The sequence below is a fragment of the Cannabis sativa genome, chromosome X (genome assembly GCF_029168945.1).
Source record: "Cannabis sativa cultivar Pink pepper isolate KNU-18-1 chromosome X, ASM2916894v1, whole genome shotgun sequence".
NCBI lineage: Eukaryota > Viridiplantae > Streptophyta > Magnoliopsida > Rosales > Cannabaceae > Cannabis > Cannabis sativa.
The window spans coordinates 81843085-81862309 of NC_083610.1; the positions used below are offsets into that span (position 1 = coordinate 81843085).

At 37.1% G+C, this 19225-nt stretch overlaps 2 protein-coding genes across 4 annotated transcripts; one reads left to right on the top strand and one right to left on the bottom strand.

Annotated features, from left to right (window-relative positions):
- Positions 1–2807: 2807 nt before the first annotated feature.
- On the bottom strand, positions 2808–3287 carry LOC133032402 (uncharacterized). Its single transcript, XM_061106332.1, has one exon. It carries the CDS (start codon positions 3285–3287, stop codon positions 2808–2810), a length of 480 nt encoding a protein of 159 aa, XP_060962315.1.
- A 2088-nt stretch (positions 3288–5375) lies between these two features.
- On the top strand, positions 5376–17325 carry LOC115700158 (trans-Golgi network-localized SYP41-interacting protein 1). 3 transcript variants are annotated; one of them, XM_030627720.2, is made up of 10 exons: positions 5376–5642; positions 5882–6000; positions 6713–7388; positions 7619–13404; positions 14154–15003; positions 15081–15766; positions 16070–16211; positions 16306–16387; positions 16619–16735; positions 16874–17325. In XM_030627720.2, the coding sequence occupies exons 2-9, from the start codon at positions 5950–5952 to the stop codon at positions 16719–16721; spliced, it is 8376 nt and encodes a 2791-aa protein (XP_030483580.2). In that variant the 5' UTR covers positions 5376–5642; positions 5882–5949; the 3' UTR covers positions 16722–16735; positions 16874–17325. The 3 variants fall into 3 exon arrangements, with proteins under 3 accessions (XP_030483580.2, XP_030483583.2, XP_030483586.2); XM_030627723.2 differs by having other exon boundaries at positions 6713–7384; positions 7630–13404; XM_030627726.2 differs by having other exon boundaries at positions 6713–7375; positions 7630–13404.
- The last annotated feature ends 1900 nt before the right edge of the window (positions 17326–19225 follow it).

Sequence of the window (19225 nt, forward strand, 5' to 3'; positions counted from 1 at the left end):
AGACAACTTGCTGCCATGAGAAGGTTTTTATCCAGCTAAGGGCTTCCCTAACACCCATTGCTTCAGCAAGAGGAGGATCCACATGACCTTGATAGTAGACTGTTTTTCCTTGAATAAGAACCCCACAACAGTCCCTAGCAACAATACCGAATCCAAAACTGTGGTTTTCCACAAACATTGCAGCGTCTACGTTGACCTTAGCACTATTAGTACTAGGTGTTGCCCAATGCTCAGCTCCATCCCCAGGCATTAAGTCGTGGATTGATGACTCGAGTATCAAGTTCTGAGCACAACTCCATTGGTTAAGAGTTGTTGCAGACGAGATGATGTTCGAGATGTTAACAGTTTTTTTGTTCCAAGCCACTCCATTTATGGCGCCCCAAATTGCCCAACATAGAGCAGCAACATGGGCTTTTTTCTCACTGTCCAGGTGTCGAAAAACCTCCCTGCACCAGTCTAGAAAACCAGCACCCTCCTCCACTCGAGTGCCGATCCCAACCCTTTTCCAAACCTCCTTGATTACTTGACAAGTTACCAAACAATGCAGCACAGTTTCATTCTCATTTTGACAGAAAGGACACAGAGCACTCACCTCTACTCTTTTAATCCTAAGTTGATCCATTGTTGGCAAACAATTGGTGCCGGCCCTCCACAAGTGATTTTTGATCTTAGGAGGCATCCTCAATTTCCACATGTTTTTTCAGAATGTCGAGGCCTCTTCTTCACTCCATCTCCCATTAATTTGCTACAATAAGTTGTAGACTGACTTGACTGTGTAAAGGCCTGAAGTATCATTACACCATATAAAATGGTCAGTACAATCAGTCACCTAGATGGGAATTTGTAAGATAAGGCTTGAGTCTCTCTCATCAAAAAGGTCATTAAGCAATTCAATGTCCCATGTTCTTGCATCGGGCATCATTAAGTTGCTTACCTTAGTGTTTACAAGGCCAGGGTGAGATGAAATTACATAGGGGTTACTCAAATCTAGCAGCCAAGGCTCCCCTAATACACTTATGTTAAAGCCATCACCCACACACCACCTTGTTCCCTTTAAGACAAGTTGTTGAGCCTCCCATATGCTTCTCCAAACGAAACTAGGATTGTTCCCCAAGGAGGCATTGAGAAAAGAGCCATTCGGATAATAACGAGCTTGAAAGATTCTTGACACAAACGAATCCTTTCTTATGAGGAGACGCCATCCTTATTTGCCTAGAAGCGCCAAATTAAAATTCCTGAATCCCACTCCGCCCACATCGTTATGCTTGCTGAGTTTTTCCCAAGACAACCAATGAATTCCTCCATTGTTTTGAGTGAAGATTTCCACCAAAACTTGGCCATCAACTTCTCAATCTCTATACTGATTTCTAACGGCAAAAGAAATACGCTCATAGCATAACTAGGAAGAGTTTGAGCCACTGTTTTGACCAATATTTCCTTGCCAGCTCGAGAGAGAAACGTCCCTTCCCAACCTTGAAGTCTTTTACGCACACGATCTTTTAAGTAGCCCAAGACATCGGTTTTGTTTCTCCCCATGGTGCTTGGAAGACCCAGGTAAGTACTGTTCTCATTGGCTTGTCGCATCTGTAGTACATGGTTCAGGTGCATACGAGTAGCTTCTGAAGTATTAATGCTGTAAAAGATAGATGATTTGTTCAGGCTCACTTGCTGACCAGAAGCATTTTCAAACTTGGCAAGTAACTCACGAACCTTCACTGCTTCAGGAGCCGTGGCCTTACAGTATAGATAATTGTCGTCAGCGAAAAGCATATGTGTGATTCTCGGGGCACCGTTAGCCACCTTACAACCATGAATCCAACCACGGTTCTCGTACTTTTTAATCAAGGCAGAAAAAGCCCCTCTGCGCAAAGAATGAACAAATAAGGTGATAAGGGGCACCCTTGTCTTATGCCCCTTGTTGGAATAATTGGACCCATTTCTCTTCCTCCATGTATAATGTTGTATTTTGCTGAGGTAACACATCACATAATGAGGTTAACCCAACTTCTAACATAACCCATCTTCAAAAAAAATTTCTTCAAAAAGTCCCACTCAATGCGATCGTACGCTTTACTCATGTCCAGTTTTAAGGCCATGTACCCTTCCTTGCCTTGACGTTTCCTCTTCAGGTAGTGTAAAACTTCAAAGGATACAAGAATGTTGTCCGATATTAAACGACCTGGGATAAAAGTACTTTGGGTGACGGACACGGCTTTATCCATAAAAGGCTTCATTCGGTTTGCCATTACCTTAGTAATGATTTTATAAATGACATCACACAATGCAATAGGCCTAAGATCTGTAACATGCTCTGGGTTTCTCTTTTTGGGTATCAACACAACATTGGCATTACTTATATCCATCTTAAGTCCCCTTCTTTGGAAGAAACGATGCACCACATTAACCACATCTGACCGAACAATGTTCCAACATTTCTGATAAAAACCAGGTGTCGTACCATCGGGACCTGGACTTTTTGACGGGTGCATCTGGAAAAGTGCTTTCCTAACTTCCTCCTTAGATACAAGGAGAAGAAGATCATGGTTCACAATATCAAAAATAGAACACTTGATTTCATCAAAAACTTCCGCACATGTCGTTCTTGAACTTGTGAATAAACTGGAATAATAATCTACAATTAAGACAAATAGACCATTCTCCCAATGAACCCAATCCCCACTGTAATTCTTAAGCTTCTCAATATTATTCCCTCTTCTAGTTGTGGCAGCCATGTGAAAGTACTTACTATTTTTGTCTCACTCCTTGAGCCAGAATTGTTTGGCTCTTTGTTTCTAGAAAGTCTCTCGCTAGTCCATAATTTGAGAAAGCTTCAACTTCACTTCCCCAAAACGCTGCACAGAGAAGGGATATCTCTTGTTTCTCAGTTCAGAAAGCTCTTGCTTACACCTTTTAATCCTCAGTTTAAAAGAGCCAGTTATGTCCTTTCCCCATTCGGCCAACCGCTCAGTACACATTTGAATTTTTTTATCAATAGAGGCATTGGGCATAGACTCCCAACTATCTTTAATCAACTTATAACAAAGTGGTTCTTTGAGCCAAGCATTTTCAAAATGGAACTTACGAAAAAAGATGTGAAGAGTTTCAAGTACAGGTTCTAAAAGAATTGGAGAATGATCAGAGGGGGAAGTTTCGAGATTACTTAACTTGGCTTGAGGGAACAAACAGAACCAATCCGCAGAAATCAAAGCATGGTCCAGACGAATCTCAGCCCAATTCGTTGTACCTCTTCCTCTCTCCCAGGTGAACAGATAGCCAAGAAGTTCCATATCCGTCAATTCACAGTCACTAAGGGCTTGTTGGAAGCCTTGGAGTAAAGCCTGAGGATAGGGAAGACCCCCTTCTTGTCTTGTTGAGAAACCACATTATTAAGGTCCCCGACTAAGCACCATGGCAAGTTTGAGCTTTGCTTCAATGTGCGAAGAAGATCCCAGGTTATGTGTCGTTGATTCCTTCGAGGCTCACCATAGACCCCTGTTAATCTCCACTCCGGCTTCCCCTCCATCTTAACAGTAAAATCGATATGATGATGTGAATATCCCACAACTTGACCTTCCTCACTTGTCTTCCATAAAAGGGCCAACCCACCACTTCTACCTTGGGCCTCAATTATAAAAATCCCTTCAAAGCCCAATTGTATACTAACCCATTCAACTCTTTCCTTGGCACACTTAGTTTCACACAAGAAAACAAATTTGGGTTTCTTTTAAGAAATTATCTCTTTAAGAAATTGAACAGTCCATGGGTTCCCAAGCCCACAACAATTCCAACTTAGAACATTCATAATACTTGGCGGGCTTGAGAACCAAGGCCCGCCCCCATTCAAGTTTTTTGGATTATCATCTTTGTTTGGAATCATTAGAGTGTCACCACCCTCCTTAAGACTAATATGAGAGGAGTCACCTATTTCATTATATGGCCCATGAGAATCCATTATAATTAAACTAGGCTCACTGCTGTTTTCCCCTGGCCCATCCGAGGTGTCAAAAGACATTCTTTTCTTTTTAGCATCCAGGGAAGACACATATTTTTTTTGAATTAATTCAGTTGACCCTAAAATCCCTCCAATTTGCTTCTTTCCTTTTCCATCTAATAGAGTCATTATTGGATGTATATTTCCTGTTGACCGAGGGTCATAAATGGTGATGAGCAATTGACTACCCTGATTCATGGGATTACCAATTTCTACCACTGGAATATCTCTATTCACACTAGGCGGATGTTCACACTCTACTGTCGGTCTTCTCTCTGTCTCCAATGAGCGCTGGATATTCTCGAATCCACCACTCGTCTCGCCCCTAGAAAATTTGCCATTATTCTTTGAGTCATCAACAGTTCGTAACCAACGAGAGCCAATCGTGTGGTTCCGCCTACGGGGTGCAGCTTTCATCTCCATGATATACGGTTTGGGCAACAAATGCGATGGGGTATCGAAAACTTCTCACAGGATTTTTCCGAGTGGCCGATGATCCCACATATAAAACAGAATGTTGGCAATCCTTCATACTTAAATATAGCCCAGCAAACAGGTCTCCCCACCTTCTTTAGTTTCATTTTCCTTTTTTAAAGGTTGATCAACACGAATAGATACTCGAATTCGGAGATAGTCTCTCCATATACCCATGAAATTATTATGATCAGACTCGACAAAAACCCCAATATAGTTGCCAATGTCCTTCACTACCCGTTGAGACATGAACTCTTTCGACATTCCATGTAGTTGTACCCAGAAGTCAAGCTTTTTTAGTATCACTGATCGGGGTTTTTCCCCCCTTCGCAGCCTTTGAAAACCCAATTGAATTCTGTCAAACGTCCATGGGCTTCCCTTTATAACCCTGCCAACATCTATTTCATGATAGAACTGAAATAAATAGAGATTCGGTTCCAGCTCTTTGACATACAATCCACGTCCTGGTCGCCATAAGGAGGCCATTTTATGTTGCATAGCTAGGAAGTCAATTTCCCTATCCGTGATAAATCTTCCCACCAGACACCACCTGTCGTCGATTTCTGAGAGTCCCTCATCCTCTTCTCCATATTGCAAACCACCCATTTCTTCTTCATCTAACGTCATCGAAGCATATTGATCATCCATGTTCGTACGTGTTTGATTAAACGTAGCCATAGAAAGACAAAAACCACAATCACAATCAGAACTAGAAAAACAACATTACCATATCAAAAGACAAGACTCCAAATCACCACCCTACAAAATTATAGCTCACTTAGATATTAATTTGCAATCAAAAAATAAATTATGTATTGTGACCACATATTATTTTATATTTATATCATGTTTAATATGATTGTTTGAGCTTCATCTATATTCTCAATTTTATTTTATTTTGCTCCAAACAAAAAAGAGAAAAAGAAGATTGAATATAATGACTAATTAACGTCTCACCAACAAATAAAAAGGAAAAGTTTGCGTTAGATCTAAGAGAAGAGAGAAAATTGACCCAGACGGACCAGACCCACACCCACCGACCCAGACCCATACAAATTAGGAGAACGAACCTCAACCTTCCTTCGCATTCTCAATCCATTTTCATTTTTGGTTTTCTCTTACTCATTACAAACGCCGTCCCCAGATCTATCTAACCGGAGCTACTCAGATTCTGCTGGTATTTTCTTCTTCTATGCTTTCATCTCCCAAATCAATTTTGTTTTTTTTTTTTGTTTTTTTAGGGTTTTTTCAAAAGAAAAATAAATAAATACAAGTATGTTAATTGATTGGAAAATCTTGCTATTCTGTTCGTAATGATTGACGGAGTTTTCATTTGGTTTACTGAGAGCAAGAAAGAGTGTGTATCTGTGTGTGTGTTCTGTATAGTGATTGTTTGATTTTACTTGTGTTGTACAGAGTGTAATGGTGATTGGAACTGGCGGGAGGTGATTTCGGACAGTTTATAGTTTGAATTAGTGGATCGGATGGATAAGAATAAGAACCGTACCGATCTGCTTGCCGCTGGCAAAAAGAAGGTATGGATTTTTATTTCTATTTTCTTCACTTGTGTGCTTTGGTTTTCTTTTTTCGGAACTATGATTATAATCCTTTTTGCTTAATGGGTAAGCTAGGACAGTGAAACCAAATTATAACTGAAAGTATGAATGATATGGTTATGGTTGCTTATTGGGAAAAATGACATGGACACAGAGAGGATATTGTAGAAAGACAATGTAAACAAGTAAAATTAACAAAACAACCATTACGGTCGTTCATACTTCAACTGTTTCTCCACAGTCCTTTATGTATATGATCGCTCTTAAGTAAATAGGATGCTCATTTTGCAAATAAGTATATAATAATATGTGTATATATATATATATGCATTTTATGTATATTTTTGGTGCAAATAACAGTTGATCTAGAGTCATTGAAAATATTGGTTAGATGGGGTTTGTGAGTATGTTTCAGTAAGCAAGTAGAGAGTTGGTTCTCTTGTGTAATGTAAGTTTTTCACTATTTTAATATGGTATATGAGCTTACATTTTTGGCGTTATAGTCATAGAAGTTAGGAACATAAGTTGAAATTCTGTTCTTGCGGGATATCTATGATTCTAGCTTAAGTGCTCTTTTTGCAACATCTATAGTGTGCCAGTATATTATCCTAGGTTCTATGTTTTAGAACCTTTTATGAGTTTGTGAAGTTTAATTTTGTATTTTTTATTGTTTTTTTTTTCCAATAATCAGCTTCAACAATATCGCCAAAGGAAGGATACCAAAGGGACTGGAAGTCATGGAAAATCCACTAAAAAGTCTAGTAATAAATCAGAGCAGCGTGAAGCTGATGCTGGCTCAACTGCTGATAAAACTACATCCATGTCTTCAGTTGAAGGGGAAATTACATCTCATTTTGATTCTGATCCTTTGGTAATTGCTTCATCAACTTCTCAATCTGTAGAGAGTGTAGCTTCTGTCAGTGAAGTTGTTGCAGTTGATCTATCTACAGTTTCCAGCACACCAGACTTTAGTATGGATGAAACATTAACAGCCCCCAATGAGTTATCTACACCGAAGGTGGGGGTTGGTGAGCATCATGTTGACTCTTTAGTCCAATCTGAAGGCACAAGTATTGGAATTGAGGTGGCAAGAATTATGTCTTCAGATACATCAGATACTGTGCACTCTGGTGGAGAAACTAAATCCGATGATATTTTTGTATTAAGTGATTTGCTCACTAAACCTGAATTAGTTGATTCTACTGGAGTAACACTTAATGCTGAATTACAAAGTGGTAGTTTGGAAGATAGTTCATTTCCTTCACGAGCAAATTTTGTGGATTCTGAACACGAATCACTGCCATCGAAAGATGATAATCCTGATAAATCCTTGATGCAGACAAGGGAAGATCAGGTAACAGATGTAGGTTGTGCTCTTCTCCGATTGTTACATTTTATGTTTTCCTTTTGTTTATTTCTTCTTCTTGAATCTGAGGTATCTAGGTAGGGTAGTAGTGAGATATTTGGATTTAGAGAACTATATTTTAAATTTACATATATTATTCCTGAAATTGACTATGATGAACCCAGGTAGTGCTTTATGCCTACTATTATGTTTATTTGATGTATAATATTGTTCTCATTTGTTGCTGGGTAGGGTCAATGCAGGAAGCTGATGGTTTGGATGGAAGGAACTCTGATTATAAGAGTGAAATAGAGCACAAGGGGGATACCAAATTTCCTTTATCTGAGGCTGATGTAAGTGGTGAAGCTCTTTCTGGGATATCTTTAGAAGGGACTTGTGTGGACACATCATGTGAAGTTGATTATAATGGTAAGGTGGATGAAGTATCTGTTTCGGATGGTGCAAACATTATGGAAGATTTTCCAGGTGATGGTCTTGTTGTGGCAAGTCAGAATAGCACGGGTGCCGTGATGGGTTCATTTCATGAAGGGAAGAGTAGTGATTTGCTGAAGACTGATGATCTTGGAGAAGGAAGTACAGAGAGGGTTCAAAATGATACAGGAGATGAGAAAGTTGTACAGGTACATAATCAACAGCATATGCTGGACAGCTATGAAAAGCCTTCGGAAATCGATTTGGTGAGTTCAGCCAGAGAGTGGAATGTATCTTCGGGCTTCGTTTTGAGCTCAATAAATCTCTCCCAGCTCATGGATTTGGTTAAGGGTCTTAGTGAAGAAGAATACAATCTTCTAGTTAAGTCTAGAGAACCAGTTTCTAGTGCCGAACTTGGGCCTGCCAATTTGAAAATGGCTGACCCTGACTTTTCTAAGTTGCTGGAGAAGCTCAAAGAAGAATTATTTCTCACGAATTGTACAAAAGATATTTTCCAGTTGCAACTTGCTCAGCAGTCTGAGCTACAAGGTGAGTTTGATCATCAGCATCATCAGTTGGTATCCGTGCTTAGTGCCTCACTTAAAGAAGCTAGTGAACAGAACCAACTTCTTAGAGAAGAGCTTTTGCAGTGCAGATGTGAATTACAGGCTGCTGTTGGTGCAAGGGAAGAATTTCAAAAAGAATTTTGCACTTCCCAGGCTGAGGTTGCCAGAGCATACGAGTTGCAGATCAGTCTTGAAAGGTCACAGGGGGATTTGTTGAGACTCTCAACAGAGTTGGCTGACTGCAAGCAGTTAGTGGCATCTTTACAGGTGGAAAATGAGGACATGAATGGAGCTCTTGCTTTAGTAACCGAAGAGAAAAAGAAATTGAAGGAGGAAAAGGATCATCTTTTTGAAGAAAATGAGAAGCTTGCAATTGAATTAGCGGAGTGGAAGGGATTGATGGCTGCTTTACAGCTAGAAATTTCCAACTTAACTACAAATCTGACTTTAGCAGCAGCAGAAAGAAAGATACTTGAGGAGGAGAAGGAACATTTAGGCCACGAACATGCGAAGATATTAACAAAATTTGCTGACTGTAAAGAAGTGGCCTCAACATTGCAGCTCGAAAATTCTAGCTTAAAGGAGAGGCTTGACCTTGTTACAGAAGAGAGAAAAAGGCTTGAAGAAGACAAGAGGTGCTTTGCTCTTGAAAATGAGAGGCTTTTGTTTGATCTTGCCAGTCTTAAAGAGCAGTTATCCACTGAACAAAGGGAACGAGAGAGGGTTGGAGTTGATTTAAAAGAAGTGACATCACGCCTTGAACAACTTATGGAGGAAAACATTTTTCTTTCTAGCAGTTTGGACATTCATAAAGCTAAACTTACTGAGGCATCAGATAGCAACAGAATTGAAATGCCGGTTCAAAGCAAGGAAGATTGGCATCAGGTTGAAATATCAGAAGTTCGAAGCAGGGATGGTGAGAATTTAAGTGCTGGTGAAGATTCTTATTGTATTCTGGGGAAGCAAGTCGATGATGTTTGCTCTTACACCCAGAAGCCTCTGTCTGATGATATTGCAGGAAGAACACCATACATACTTTTTGAAAAGGGAGTTTTTGATGATTCCTTGGGCTTTGTATCCTTGAAGGGACACTTGGATGAGGTAGAGAAAATATTGCACCAACTTGAAAAAGCGATTGGAGAGGTTCAGGCTTACTCGGCGTCATTAAGCAAGTCAGGTGGCAAGTTGGTTGCACCTGGGGTATCTAAACTGATTCAAGCTTTTGAGTCAAAGGTGCATCTTGATGAGCAGGAATCTGAGGATATGCCTCCAATAGAAAAGCAGTCAACAGCAACAGACCCATTTGTGGTAGTGGAAGAAGAAATTAGAAATTTGAAAGAGTTATTTAAGCAGTTGGTATTGGATGCTGCTGATGCTTATGTATTGTTCAAGAGTGAAATTGATGGGAGGAGAACTGCAGATATCAATGTTAGGGAGCTCAAGGTTCAACATGAAGCCTTAAAGGATCACAGCAACAATTTGGAAGCGTCAAACATTGAACTTGCAATTGTTTCAGAAGTTTTAAAGCAACATGGGGGCACCATTGAAGCAACAAACAATGAACTCGTAGTTTTGTGTGAAGCTACTAAGCTAGAAGTTATTGATCTCAAAGCAAAAAACACTGATCTTTGTTGTAAGCTACGTAAATGTGAATCCAGAATTGATGATTTACAGAGTCAATTGTATGATTTACAACAAACTTCAAATGAGATGGCAACTGTGATTGGTAATCACTTGGATGATTTGCAGAAAGAGGTTTCTGGGAGGACATTAATTATTGAAGAAGATTGGAATTCTACTCTTGCTCAGATTTTTGAAATAGTTCAGAAGCTTGATGGTTCCCTTGGGAATTTTGCCTCAAAAGTATTTGTCCCTGATGACGGATTGGATGTTGTATGCCACCTTGCTTCTTCAGTCAATGCAGCCACCAAATTGTTTGAGGATATGCAGAAGAAACTTGAAGCTTTTCAAATTGACCATGAAGTTATTTCTGGGTCATACAAAGAAGTGAACGAGAGGTGTGAAGAGATGCATCGGAAGAATGATATGGCTGTTGGCTTATTGCATAAACTACATGGTGACTTTAGAAAACTTGTGCGTTCACATGGATCTCTGGATGAAAATGAGATAAAGGAGGTGAATCCAGATCCTCTAGATTATAGTATATATGAGACATTTATGGGGCAGCTGGAGCATTTTCTGAGTGAAAGGCAGGAGCTTGAATCTGTTATCGATAAATTGAATTTGGAATTGGTAAATAGAATAGGGGAATTTGAGGAACTGAATAGAGGATGCCTTGATACAGATGTGATCTGCAAGTTAATTGAAGATGCTCGGGGTGTCCTTAAAGAGGAAGATATTGAGATTTGTGCAAATAAATCACCTCCTTTGCATTTTGAATCATTGATTACTGTTCTTGTTCAGAAATACAAGGAGGCCCATATGCAGTTGAACTTAATTGAAGAAGAAAATAGATCCAAGGTAATGAAATTTGAGGAATTGCAGCAAGAAGTACAGCATTTAACTGCCATCTGTCTTCAGCATGAAACTGAAATGCTTGTTCTCAAGGAAAGTTTTAGCCAGGTAGAGGAAGCTCTATTTGCTACTGGTTCTGAATTACAAAAGAAAGTAAGTGAACTTGAATTGTCAGAGCAACGTGTATCATCCCTTAGAGAGAAGCTCAGCATTGCTGTCACTAAGGGGAAGGGCCTGGTTGTGCAGCGGGATGGTCTAAAGCAGTCCCTGGCAGAGACATCTAGTGAACTTAAGAGATGCTCACATGAGTTACAGTTAAAAGATGCCAGGCTTCATGAGGTGGAAACAAAACTGAAGACATATTCAGAGGCAGGTGAACGTGTGGAAGCTCTTGAATCTGAGCTTTCATACATTCGCAATTCGGCTACTGCGCTTAGAGAGTCATTCCTTCTCAAGGATTCTCTCCTTCAGAGGATAGAAGAGATCTTAGAAGACCTCGATCTGCCAGAGCATTTTCATTCCAGAGATATCATTGAAAAGGTTGATTGGCTAGCAAGGTCAGTTGCTGGTAATAGTTTGCCTTCTGCTACTGATTGGGATCAGAAGAGTTCTGCAGGAGGAGGTTCATTTTCTGATGCTGGTTTTGTCATGATGGAACCTTGGAAGGATGATTTACAGTCAAATTCAAATTCAGGTGAAGATTTAAAAAGAAAATTTGAAGAGCTTCAAAGTAAGTTTTATGGTCTTGCCGAACAAAATGAAATGCTGGAGCAATCTTTAATGGAAAGGAACAATTTAGTTCAGAAATGGGAAGAGCTTTTAAATAGGATTGATATGCCATCACACTTGCGGTCTGTGGAACCAGAAGATAGGATTCAGTGGCTTGGAAGAGAACTTACAGAGGCACATCATGATACCATTTCTCTCCAGCAGAAGGTTGATAACCTTGAAAACTACTCTGGTTCTTTAAGTGCTGATTTGGAAGACTCGAAGAGTAGGATATCCGTTCTTGAGTCAAACCTTAAAGCTATTACACTAGAGAGGGAACATCTTTCTGAAAGATTGGACGTTCTGAATCATGATTATGATAAACTTCTAGCAAAGGCAACCCAATATGAATTAGAGAACAGTAGGCTGCAGAGTGAAGTTACTAGTTTTCAGGAGAACCATGAGATGCTTGCAAGGAAGGCTGATGAGTTTGACCTCAAGAACAGAAGTCTGCAGAATGAAGTAGATGATCTTCAGAAGCAGGTGGCCGAGATGGCTGGAAATGAGAAACAGATTCTTAGTATTGAAGAAGAAATAAGAAGATTACAGAATTTGGTTGGTGATGTGCTACAAGATCCTGGACTAGAAGATCAAATTTCTTCTGGCAGTAACATTGAGTGCTTAGAAATGTTGCTGAGGAAGCTTCTAGAAAATTATGCAAAATTTTCAACCATAAGACCTGTACTTGGTGGTGGAATTGATGAGCTGCAGACTGACGTGATGACTGTAGAGGCAGCTAAGAACTTAAGCAAAACCCATGCTGGGGAGTCCGATGAAGTTATCATGAAGAAAGAGCTTGAGGAAGCTTTGCACGAGTTGATTCTTGTGAAGGAGGAGAGAGGTGTATTTGTTGAGAAGCAACAATCTTTGGCCCTTGAAATTGAAGCTCTGGTTAAAAGAAGGGAGGAGTTGGAATTACTTCTACATCAAGAGGAGCAGAAGTCAGCTTCTGTTAGAGAGAAGTTGAATGTCGCAGTTAGGAAAGGGAAGTTATTGGTACAACAGCGTGACAGTCTGAAACAAACCATTGAACAATTGAATGCTGAATTGGAAAATTTAAAGTCTAAAGCTAAGACCCAAGAAGATAAACTTGTAGAATATGATAAGAAGTTTGAGGAACTGTCCATGTATCCAGAAAGGGTTAATGTCTTGGAATCTGAGATTCTGTTGTTAAGGAATCGTTTGACAGAAAATGAGCAGCATTTGCAGGACTCAGGACATGTATTGAGCGTGATTTCAAATACTTTAGCTGATTTTGATGGCGGAGATGGAGTTAATGCTGCTGACCCAGTGAAGAAATTGGAGCAATTTGTGAAACTGTGTCGTGATATGCGTTCTGATATGATTTCTTTAGAAGAAGCATCAAGGAAATCTAAGCGAGCAGCAGGACTACTTCTTGCAGAGTTGAATGAAGTTCAAGAGAGAAATGATAGTCTTCAAGAAGAACTAGCAAATGATGCTGCCGAACTTTCTGAACTCACAAAGGAGAGGGATCTAGCCGAAGAAGCCAAACTTGAAGCACTTTCGCGTCTTGAGGAGTTATATAATGTTCACTCTTTGGAACAGAGAAATGGATTTTCTGAACTTGAAGGTTTAAAATCTGTTGTAGATCAACTTAGGAAAGGTTTTCATGATGTCAATAATTTACTTTCCGATGTCTTCTCAAAAGATCTAGAATTGCTGCGCAATCTGGAGTCTGGTATCGACAAGTGTCTGAAACCAACCAATGCTACTGATGAGGAAAGCGTGCCTCGTTTTAGTGCATCCAGCCTTATATCTAGCGGTTCAGATGGCAAGGTATTCGTACATAGAGTGGTCATTTTTCTGTTTTACTTCCCTTTTCCATGCTATTGGACGAGATAGTCTCTACAATGGTTTTTCTTTCCAGAGGTTGGGGAAGGGGAGAATGTTTTTTAGAAAACTACATGCTTACAAAGACAAATAATGTTTAGAATATTGTTCTCGGAAAAATGTTCTCAAACTACTTTATGGTCTAATATCTTGTCCGTCTTTTTTTTTCTTCATTTCAACATTTTTAAATTGCTCATTAAAAAGTATATATGATAATTAAAAAAAATATTATAGCATCTTCATTATTTTGTGTGGTGCTTGTTACCAAAAAGAATGGTTTAAAGACCTTCATTCAATATTGTTTTCATGTCCTCTGTAATCAATATTTTCCTTGCTACCAAAGATTATTTTCTTTTTCATTTTGGTTGTGTTTGTCTGATTAGTTCGACTCTCTTGTAAAGATAGTAACTGGATTCATGTTTTTGTTGCATTTAGAATGGATTCTTCTTAGAATAAAATGCTAATTATAATGGCCACTTGAGTCTAGCTCAAGCAGTTGGATTTATGACTTGTCTGACGATATAAGGGTCCATCTATTGTTTTTTCAAGAGGATGTATTGTTGTTATTATGCTCTGTATTTTACTTTTACTGTTATTAATGATGTGTAGCTTGTCTCTGTCTAGCTTGGTACTTTTCATTTACAGCTTTGAATCATCACTTATCAACTCTTCTCTTTTTTTGGGTGCTTGTTCAGGATTGGTATTTTTCGAAGGGTTCTTGGTTAGACTCCATTATGCATGATAATTTTGAAGGCAGTTCTGTAACTGAAATCTGTAGTTATGTTGGGCATCAACTGGAAGAACTCACGATTGAGGTTGGAGTTCTTAAAGAAAAATTGCAGAGTCACACGAGTTCATTACATGAACAAGCTAGCAGTCTGTCTAAGTTAATGGCGGTCGCCCATAGAGAAACAATTTCCCGATGGGAGTTGTATGAAGCCATGAAGGGAGACATTATAAGTAAAGAATCATCCGTAAAAGAAAAGGACAAGGAATTTGTTACGTTGCAGAAAAGTATTGCTTTGTCTTTTGAAGCATTCTCCAATTTGCATATGGAAATTGAAAAAGCTAAAGCTGAATTACTTGGACATAATTATGGTGCGGGAGATCAAGGGATAAACTTAGCGGGTCACCTTTCCTCTGAGGAATCTATTAGAACCATGGAAGACAAGCTATTGTTTGCTATCCGGGAGTTCGCTAGGATAAAAGCTGAAATTGTGGAAGGTAACCAAAAACAACTGAAGACTGCTGTTGCAGATTTGCAGAAAGAGCTTCAGGAGAAAGAAATTTCAAAGGAAAGAATTTGCATGGAACTTGTAGGTCAAATCAAGGAAGCTGAAGCTGCAGCAGCTCGCTATTCACTTGATCTTCAATCTTCGAGAAGTCAGATTGATGATTTGGAGAAAAATCTTCAAGTCATGGAGCATGAAAAGAATTTACTTGAACAGAAAATGGAGGAATTACAAAGTGTGCATGCAACAACATCCACAGAATTACAGCAGAGGGTCAGATCACTCTCTGATGTGATTAATGCCAAAGATCAAGGTCAGTTTACTTTGGCTTTGATTTGTTTTAGTTGTGTCCATTGTCATTTATTGTATTGAAATTATTTATGATTACAGAAATTGAGGCTTTAATGCAAGCACTAGATGAGGAGGAGTCACAGATGGAGGATCTTAAGAAAAAGAAAGAGGAACTAGACAAGGCTTTACAGCAGAAGAACCTAGATTTGGAGAATGTTGAAGCGTCTCGTGGAAAAGTTATGAAAAAGCTTTCCACAACGGTAACTAAGTTTGATGAGCTTCATCAATTATCTGCAAGTCTCCTTGCTGAGGTTGAAAACCTTCAATCACAATTACAAGATCGGGATGGAGAGATATCTTTCTTACGGCAGGAGGTCACTAGGTGCACGAATGATGTTCTTGTAGCATCACAGCTAAGCAACAAGAAAGATTCAGATGACCTTCAAGAGTTCTTGGCATGGTTTGATAATTTGATTGCTAATGTTGGAATGCAGAATATTCATCCTGATATTAAAAATAATGATCGTGTTATTGAACACAAAGAATTACTTAAAAAGAAGATTGAGTCTTTTGTGTCAGACTTCACAAATATACGTGAAGCTGCTCAAAGCAAGGATACATTATTGCAATTAGAAAGGAGTAAGGTGGACGACTTGATGCGCAAAGGAGAAATTCTGGAGAGATCTTTACTTGACAAGGAGTCACGCTTAAGTTTTATTGAAGGTGCAGAAGACCCGGGAGTGACAACTTCAGCAACCTCTGAAATTTTGGAAGTTGAACCCCTGGTATGATGTTGGATATTTCTTTGTATTGGTCTAAGTGTTAGTAATTTAGTAATACCCTTTTTTCCATCAAAAAATTTGTATTACCCTTTTTGAATTGTGTTTTCCTTGGAATGTATATTTTGTTCGTTATGAATTTTCATACATTTGTGTGGTATGTTCCAAATTATACTTCCCTGGTATTTGTTAAATTAAGAGTACTACTAGCTGTACTTGTTTGCATCATCTTTGTTTCTGTAGTTTGTGATTGGCTCAACTGTGATTATATTTTCCTGCTAATGACTTGGTTGTTGTGTGCTTATGCAGATAAACAAGTGGACAGTGCCAAGCTCTTCAGTCGCAACTCAAGTTCGAAGTTTACGTAAAGGAAACGCCGATCAGGTTGCCATTGCTATAGATATGGATCCTGGTAGTAGTAATAGACTAGAAGATGAAGACGATGACAAAGGTATCTTAAGCATTAGTAATGTCCTTTCCTCTCAAATTATAGCTTTCTTATTTTGGATTGCTTATACTCATTTTATTTGTCTCCTCTGCCTCAGTTCATGGTTTCAAGTCACTTACTACATCAAGAGTTGTTCCAAGGTTTACAAGACCAGTGACTGACATGATTGATGGCCTTTGGTATGCATATACTTATCTGTGTATTTTATCTTTTTGAGACTTGGTATTTTTCACGGGGATGGGTTGGAGTTTCAAGCTTTCAATCAAATTTCCATATATCTTGATAAGGTTCTCAAATGAAAATGGTTAAAATTTTGGTAGATAAGTTGGTGTCTATGCCTTTTTTTTCCCCTTCAATTTATCTCGATGTTTTGAATATGCTTAATAAATTCTGTTGATGCAATCCACCAGGGTTTCTTGTGATCGGGCTCTGATGCGTCAACCTGCGTTACGTCTTGGTATTATAATCTACTGGGCTATATTACATGCACTTCTGGCAACCTTGGCAATATGAGAAAATCAAAGATGGTTAGTGGTCTTCTTATTTTCTGGTTTTTGCTTTGTGGATAAGCTTCTCATACTTGTTTTGTTTACTTTATTTACATGTTGAACTGATGAGTAAGAATTCTAGTAAATCTTAAGTGTGCATTTCCTTCCTTATGTCAGGGTCAAGGTTCGGTTTAGAAGTGGAACAATCTTGGCGTGTCCCCGTCACATGATAATATTTTTTTGCTCGTACTGGCTCTTAAGTTGGTCTGTGTCTCTACCTTTTCTTCTTGCTAGATGCTGTGAAATTGATTTATTGTTTAACCCAACCATACAAACAGCGATTCCCATTTTTATTGACATGAATCTCAGCTTTGCATGGTTGCATCAAATAAAAAGAAAAATAGGTCCCTCCCATTCCTCACAATTACAAAGATAATAGATTATGCAAAAACAAAAAAAGATGTAAACTATAGCTTCTTCTTTGTTTTATGTTTTTATCTAAAACCATAGATGGACTTTAGTTCTTTTCCTATACGAGCTCCAATTTGGTTATTCTTATTATTATTGTGTAATACTGTTTGTACGAATAACCTACCCACCCTTTATTATCTAATTCGCTTATTTTGGCATGTGATCACTTCAACTTCAAGTCTCTGCAGCATTATATTATTATTATTATTATGTCACTTTTTATAATAAGTTACCCTCTTTTTTATTTATTTATTTTTATTTTAAATTTTACTTTTTAAAATGCAACATAGATGAATTCATCAATTTTCTCTTCATTGATTAATTGTATTTTTATGAATGCCATGAAGTATTGTCGCAGGACGAAAAATGAGTGCTAGGTACACCCTCGTTCAAACTCCATTAAACTCGTAATACTTTTTTCAGGAAAAAGTAAAAATAATATTTTATAATAGCCATTATCTCATTATCTTTACTTTTATATAAAAAAGATATAGCTATAAGTAGGGCTATTTATTAGATCTAATTGGTACTTTTTTGGTCAAACATTTAATTTAATTAAGTGTAGATTTTATATTTTAGATTCAATTTGATCTACTGTTAATAGTGCAGAATGAATCAGTTGTGTATTTTAATATTTTATTAAAATGAAAAAAAGCAACAGTTGCACAACTAAAATTGGAGATGGAGTTTTTATCTGTTTTAATACTTGCACAATTGTCTCAATTAGAGTGTAGGAGAAGAAAAATATTAGGTTTAAAAATTAGAATTTATAAATTTGTTCTTTTAATATTATTAAAAAAACTTATATAATATTATATATTAAAAGTGCCTATCTAACGGCATTTCTTGGTTTAACAGTTAAATTTAACGATAGGTTTGATCTCCTGTTAACTTTCAAAAATATATAAATAATTAACTAAAAAATTAAACAATTTTTTTTAAACGTTTAAACCAAATAATTAAATCCAAAAAATTAAACAATCTTTTTTTAAATTTAAAAAAATCATCCTAGCCACATATCTCTCTAACATAACAAAATATTAATATTGTTACACGATTAGCTTAATTACACGATTTTTTTTTTAAACCCAAAAAAATTAAACAATCTTTTTTTTAAACGTTTAAACCCAATAATTAAACACAAAAAATTAAACAATCTTTTTTTAAATTAAAAAAACTACACCAATACCCACCCTAAATTAGAATCATCAATATAAAATTTAAACTCTATATAAAAAAAAATCGTTTATAACATAAAACATTTGAATAACAATGTGTATATTATAGGTTTATATACACAATTATGACATTCTTAACAATTAGTTTTATAAAACATATCGTTTATAACATAATTTACAATTAGTCACTAAATTCTTAAACAAAAACCCCTAGAACTTAAAATAAAACTAATATTCCACGTAACTCTCTTCTAGTATATTTTAAATATATATAATTAGGTGCGGATTAAATTATATCGATTATTTTTTGAGGTCAAACAATCCAATTCAATCTGTACAGATATAGATATTTGCATTTTGCAGATTGAATTGGATCAGATACTTTATACTTTATGAACAACTCTAACTATAACAGAAAGTATTGTATTAATGAGGTTTTGTTATTTCTCTATTAAAGCTAATGGTAAAATTAACACCATTAATCACTTCATTAATTATTTATTAAAACAATTTTTTTATTAATTATTGAGATTAATATTTTTTTTTATTGTTTATCAAATATAAATTATTTAACTATTTAAAAAATTTCGTAAAATTGGGTATATATATATTTTATAAAAGTTTTGAGTTAAATTTTACATATTAAAAAAAAAATAATACAATTGAATTAGATTTAGTTTTTATTATTAATTAAATTTAATAATTAGATAATGGCAGTACGAAACATGCATATAGACATTAATTATTTAATAAGTGAGAATATTATACTATCATTATAATCTATGTTTTTTTTACAATATAATGTATGTTTTGTTTGATTTAATAGATATTACATTATTCGTCAGATTTTTCTTCTTGAAATGTTTGGTAGAATATTTAG